Here is a 6,990-nt window from a genome sequence, read left to right as displayed (position 1 = left end):
CCCTCAGCAACAGCTCTCGGCCCTGGGGACCCCCCCGGGGGGGGGGAGGGGGCCCGGGGGGGGGGTGACCCCCCAGCGCCAGCGCTGCCACCCCCGCCGGACCTCGGCCTGCACCTGGGGACATGGGACACGGGTGTCACCGTGTGTGCCCCCCCCGGTGACAATGTGACGTCATCGTGTCCCCCCCCGGGTGATAATGTGATGTCATCATGTGTCCCCCCCCGGTGACAATGTGACGTCATCGTGTCCCCCCCCGGGTGGCAATGTGATGTCATCATGTGTCCCCCCCCCGGGTGACAATGTGATGTCATCATGTGTCCACCCCCCCCCGGGTGACAATGTGATGTCATCATGTGTGTCCCCCCCCCGGGTGACAATGTGATGTCATCATGTGTCCCCCCCCCCCGGGTGACAATGTGATGTCATCATGTGTGTCCCCCCCCCGGGTGACAATGTGATGTCATCATGTGTGTCCCCCCCCCCGGGTGACAATGTGATGTCATCATGTGTCCCCCCCCCCGGGGTGACAATGTGATGTCATCATGTGTCCCCCCCCCGGGGTGACAATGTGATGTCATCATGTGTCTCCCCCCCCCGGGTGACAATGTGATGTCATCATGTGTCCCCCCCCCCGGGTGACAATGTGACGTCATCATGTGTCCACCCCCCCCCCCCGGGTGACAATGTGATGTCCTCATGTGTCCCCCCCCCGGGTGACAATGTGATGTCATCATGTGTCCCCCCCCCGGGTGACAATGTGACGTCATCATGTGTCCCCCCCCCCCCTCGGGTGACAATGTGATGTCATCATGTGTGTCCCCCCCCGGGTGACAATGTGATGTCATCATGTGTCCCCCCCGGGGGTGACAATATGATGTCATCGTGTCCCCCCCCCGGGGTGACAATGTGATGTCATCATGTGCCCCCCCCCCCGGGGTGACAATGTGATGTCATCATGTGTCCCCCCCCCCCCAGGTGACAATGTGATGTCATCATGTGTGTCCCCCCCCGGGTGACAATGTGATGTCATCATGTGTCCCCGCCCCGGATGACAATGTGATGTCATCATGTGTGTCCCCCCCCCGGTGACAATGTGACGTCATCATGTGTCCACCCCCCCCCCGGGTGACAATGTGATGTCATCATGTGTCCACCCCCCCCCGGGTGACAATGTGATGTCATCGTGTCCCCCCCCCCGGGTGACAATGTGATGTCATCATGTGTGTCCCCCCCCCCGGGTGGCAATGTGACGTCATCATGTGTCCACCCCCCCCCGGGTGACAATGTGATGTCATCGTGTCCCCCCCCGGGTGACAATGTGATGTCATCATGTGTGTCCCCCCCCCCGGGTGACAATGTGATGTCATCATGTGTGTCCCCCCCCCCGGGTGACAATGTGATGTCATCATGTGTGTCCCCCCCCGGGTGACAATGTGATGTCATCATGTGTCCCCCCCCCCCGGGGTGACAATGTGATGTCATCATGTGTCCCCCCCCCCCGGGTGACAATGTGATGTCATCATGTGTGTCCCCCCCCCGGGTGACAATGTGATGTCATCGTGTCCCCCCCCCCCGGGTGGCAATGTGACATCATCATGTGTGTCCCCCCCCCGGGTGACAATGTGATGTCATCGTGTCCCCCCCCCCGGGTGACAATGTGATGTCATCATGTGTGTCCCCCCCCCCGGGTGACAATGTGATGTCATCATGTGTGTCCCCCCCCGGGTGACAATGTGATGTCATCATGTGTCCCCCCCCCCCGGGTGACAATGTGATGTCATCGTGTCCCCCCCCCCGGGTGACAATGTGACGTCATCATGTGTTCCCCCCCCGGGTGGCAATGTGATGTCATCATGTGTCCCCCCCCCGGGTGACAATGTGATGTCATCATGTGTGTCCCCCCCCGGGTGACAATGTGACGTCATCATGTGTCCCCCCCCCCGGGTGACAATGTGACGTCATCATGTGTGTCCCCCCCCGGGTGACAATGTGATGTCATCATGTGTGTCCCCCCCCGGGTGACAATGTGACGTCATCATGTGTTCCCCCCCCGGGTGACAATGTGATGTCATCATGTGTCCCCCCCCCGGGTGACAATGTGATGTCATCGTGTCCCCCCCCCGGGTGACAATGTGATGTCATCGTGTGTGTCCCCCCCCCCGGGTGACAATGTGATGTCATCGTGTCCCCCCCCGGGTGACAATGTGATGTCATCATGTGTGTCCCCCCCCCGGGTGACAATGTGATGTCATCATGTGTGTCCCCCCCCCCGGGTGACAATGTGATGTCATCATGTGTGTCCCCCCCCGGGTGACAATGTGACGTCATCATGTGTCCCCCCCCCGGGTGACAATGTGACGTCATCATGTGTCCCCCCCCGGGTGACAATGTGATGTCGTCATGTGTGTCCCCCCCCGGGTGACAATGTGATGTCATCATGTGTCCACCCCCCCCGGGTGACAATGTGATGTCATCATGTGTGTCCCCCCCCCGGGTGACAATGTGACGTCATCATGTGTGTCCCCCCCCCGGGTGACAATGTGACGTCATCATGTGTCCCCCCCCATGGGTGGCAATGGGACGAACCTCCTTGTTGACGAAGCAGTAGAGGACGCTGACAACGAGACCCTGGGGACATGGGGACATGGGGACATTGGGGACATTGGGGACATTGGGGACAATGGGGATATGGGGGACAATGGGGACATTGGGGACAATGGGGACATTGGGGACAATGGGGATATGGGGGACAATGGGGACATTGGGGACAATGGGGACATTGGGGACATTGGGGACAATGGGGATATGGGGGACAATGGGGACATTGGGGACAATGGGGACATTGGGGACATTGGGGACAATGGGGATGTGGGGGACAATGGGGACATTGGGGACAATGGGGACATTGGGGACATTGGGGACAATGGGGATATGGGGGACAATGGGGACATTGGGGACAATGGGGACATTGGGGACATTGGGGACAATGGGGATATGGGGGACAATGGGGACATTGGGGACAATGGGGATATGGGGGACAATGGGGACATTGGGGACAATGGGGACATGGGGACATTGGGGACATGGGGACATACATTGGGGATATGGGGGGACATGGGGACATGGGGGACACTGGGGATATGTGGGACATGGGAACAATGGGGACAACCCCATGTCCCCCCCATATCCCCCCATGTCCCCCATGTCCCCATTGTCCCCACATCCCCAATATCCCTGTTGTCCCCATATTCCCATTGTCCCCATATCCCCAATGTCCCCATTGTCCCCCCATCTCCCTAATGTCCCCATGTCCCCATGTCCCCCATATCCCCATTGTCCCCATTGTCCCCCATATCCCCATTGTCCCCATTGTCCCCCATATCCCCGATGTCCCCATTGTCCACATTGTCCCCATGTCCCCATTGATGTCCCTGTGTCCCCATGTCCCTATTGTCCCCCATATCCCCAATGTCCCCATGTCCCCATGTCCCCATATCCCCATTGTCCCCATTGTCCACCATATCCCCAATGTCCCCAACATCCCCACTGTCCCCATTATCCCCATTGTCCCCCACATCCCCAATGTCCCCATGTCCCCATTGTCCCCATATCCCCCATGTCCCCATTGTCCCCCATATCCCCAATGTCCCCATTAACCACACTGTCCCCATGTCCCCATTGATGTCCCTGTTCCCCATGTACCCATTGTCCCCATATCCCCAATGCCTCCAATGTCCCCATTGTCCCCCATATCCCCGATGTCCCCATGTCCCGATGTCCCCATTGATGTCCCCGTGTCTCCCATGTCCCCATTGTCCCCATATCCCCATCATCCCCATTGTCCCCATATCCCCATCATTCCCAATGTCCCCATTGTCCCCATATCCCCAATGTCCCCCGTGTCCCCCATGTCCCCATTTTTCCCAATGTCCCCACACCCCATTATCCCCAATGTCCCATTGTCCCCCATATCCCCAATGTCCCCTGTGTCCCCCATGTCCCCATTGTTCCCAATGTCCCCAATGTCCCCCCATGTCCCCATTGTCCCCCATATCCCCGATGTCCCCATTGTCCACACTGTCCCCATGTCCCCATTGATGTCCCTGTGTCCCCATGTCCCCATTGTCCCCACATCCCCAATGCACCCAACGTCCCCATTGTCCCCCACATCCCCAATGTCCCCATGTCCCCATTGTCCCCCATATCCCCGATGTCCCCATTGTCCCCCATATCCCCGATGTCCCCATTGTCCCCATTGTCCCCATGTCCCCACTGATGTCCCTGTGTCCCCATGTCCCCATTGTCCCCATATCCCCAATGTCCCCAATGTACGCCATGTCCCCCATATCCCCATTTTCCCCAATGTCCCCACTGTCCCCCATATCCCCAATGTCCCCAATGTCCCCATATCCCCATTATCCCCAATGTCCCCATTGTCCCCCACATCCCCAATGTCCCCAATGTCCCCATTGTCCCCCACATCCCCAATGCCCCCAATGTCCCCATTGTCCCCCACCTCCCCAATGCTCCCAATGTCCCCATTGTCCCACACATCGCCAATGCCCCCAATGTCCCCATTGTCCCCCATATCCCCAATGCCCCCAATGTCCCCCATGTCCCCCATATCCCCATTATCCCCAATGTCCCCATATCCCCATTATCCCCAATGTCCCCATTGTCCCCCACATCCCCAATGCCCCCAATGTCCCCATTGTCCCCATTGTCCCCAATGCCCCCAATGTCCCCATTGTCCCCATTATCCCCAATGTCCCCATTGTCCCCCATATCCCCGATGTCCCCATTGTCCCCATTGTCCCCCACATCCCCAATGCCCCCAATGTCCCCATTGTCCCCCATATCCCCATTATCCCCAATGTCCCCATTGTCCCCCACATCCCCAATGCCCCCAATGTCCCCATTGTCCCCCACATCCCCAATGCCCCCAATGTCCCCATTGTCCCCCATATCCCCAATGTCCCCAATGTCCCCATTGTCCCCCATATCCCCAATGTCCCCAATGTCCCCCATGTCCCCCATATCCCCATTATCCCCAATGTCCCCATATCCCCATTATCCCCAATGTCCCCATTGTCCCCCACATCCCCAATGCCCCCAATGTCCCCATTGTCCCCATTGTCCCCAATGCCCCCAATGTCCCCATTGTCCCCATTATCCCCAATGTCCCCATTGTCCCCCATATCCCCGATGTCCCCATTGTCCCCATTGTCCCCCACATCCCCAATGCCCCCAATGTCCCCAATGTCCCCATATCCCCATTATCCCAAATGTCCCCATTGTCCCCCACATCCCCAATGCCCCCAATGTCCCCATTGTCCCCATTGTCCCCAATGCCCCCAATGTCCCCATTGTCCCCCATATCCCCAATGTCCCCAATGTCCCCACATCCCCAATGTCCCCAATGTCCCCATTGTCCCCCACATCCCCAATGCCCCCAATGTCCCCATTGTCCCCCATATCCCCAATGTCCCCAATGTCCCCATTGTCCCCATTGTCCCCAATGTCCCCCATGTCCCCCATATCCCCATTATCCCCAATGTCCCCATTGTCCCCCACATCCCCAATGTCCCCAATGTCCCCATTGTCCCCCACATCCCCAATGCCCCCAATGTCCCCAATGTCCCCATATCCCCATTATCCCCAATGTCCCCATTGTCCCCCATATCCCCATTATCCCCAATGTCCCCATTGTCCCCCACATCCCCAATGCCCCCAATGTCCCCATTGTCCCCCACATCCCCAATGCCCCCAATGTCCCCATTGTCCCCATTGTCCCCATATCCCCATTATCCCCATTGTCCCCAATGTCCCCCATGTCCCCCATATCCCCATTATCCCCCATATCCCCATTATCCCCAATGTCCCCATTGTCCCCCACATCCCCAATGCCCCCAATGCCCCCATTGTCCCCATTGTCCCCAATGCCCCCAATGTCCCGATTGTTCCCATTGTCCCCAATGTCCCCATTGTCCCCATTGTCCCCCACATCCCCAATGTCCCCATGTCCCCATTGTCCCCCAGATCCCCATATCCGCAATGTCCCCATTGTCCCCCATATCCCCAATGCCCCCAATGTCCCCATTGTCCCCATTGTCCCCATGTCCCCACTGATGTCCCTGTGTCCCCATGTCCCCATTGTCCCCATATCCCCAGTGTCCCCAATGTCCCCCATGTCCCCCATATCCCCATTATCCCCAATGTCCCCACTGTCCCCCATATCCCCAATGTCCCCAATGTCCCCATATCCCCATTATCCCCAATGTCCCCATTGTCCCCCACATCCCCAATGTCCCCAATGTCCCCATTGTCCCCCACATCCCCAATGCCCCCAATGTCCCCATTGTCCCCCATATCCCCATTATCCCCAATGTCCCCATTGTCCCCAATGCCCCCAATGTCCCCATTGTCCCCCACATCCCCAATGCCCCCATTGTCCCCATTGTCCCCAATGTCCCCATTGTCCCCATTGTCCCCATGTCCCCACTGATGTCCCTGTGTCCCCATGTCCCCATTGTCCCCACATCCCCAATGTCCCCAATGTCCCCATTGTCCCCCACATCCCCAATGCCCCCAATGTCCCCATTGTCCCCATTGTCCCCAATGCCCCCAATGCCCCCAATGTCCCCATTGTCCCCATTGTCCCCATGTCCCCACTGATGTCCCCATGTCCCACCTGCGATGACGACAGCAGCAGCTGCAGGCACAGCCGCACCAGCCGGGGGGTGTCCCCCCCCTGCCCCTCCCCCGCCAGCGCAAAGGCCACCTCGTGCACCCCCAGCAGCGGGATCAGCGTCAGCGTGGAGCGCGCCAGCCTGGGGACAACGGGGACGCCAAGGGGACATCAGAGGGGACCCCCCCGGGACACACCGTGGTGGTGACACGGCAATGGGGACACACCTGGGGACACACTTGGGGACATTATGGGGGTGGGGACACACTGGGGGACACACTTGGGGACATGATGGGATGGGG

At 59.0% G+C, this 6,990-nt stretch overlaps 1 protein-coding gene across 1 annotated transcript in view; it reads right to left on the bottom strand.

Annotated features, from left to right (window-relative positions):
• Positions 1-3: 3 nt before the first annotated feature.
• LOC135578123 (gastric inhibitory polypeptide receptor-like) overlaps positions 4-6,990 on the bottom strand; it is a 41,220-nt gene continuing 34,233 nt past the window's right edge. The window contains exons 11-13 of the mRNA XM_065048353.1: positions 6,692-6,830; positions 2,587-2,628; positions 4-114 (exon numbers count right to left, since the gene is read on the bottom strand). Of these exons, the coding sequence (XP_064904425.1) occupies positions 4-114; positions 2,587-2,628; positions 6,692-6,830 (292 nt within the window). The remainder of the gene's footprint in view (positions 115-2,586; positions 2,629-6,691; positions 6,831-6,990) is intronic.

This window comes from Columba livia, unplaced genomic scaffold (assembly GCF_036013475.1).
Source record: "Columba livia isolate bColLiv1 breed racing homer unplaced genomic scaffold, bColLiv1.pat.W.v2 Scaffold_717, whole genome shotgun sequence".
Lineage (NCBI taxonomy): Eukaryota > Metazoa > Chordata > Aves > Columbiformes > Columbidae > Columba > Columba livia.
This window is presented reverse-complemented; position numbering and strand designations above follow the sequence as displayed.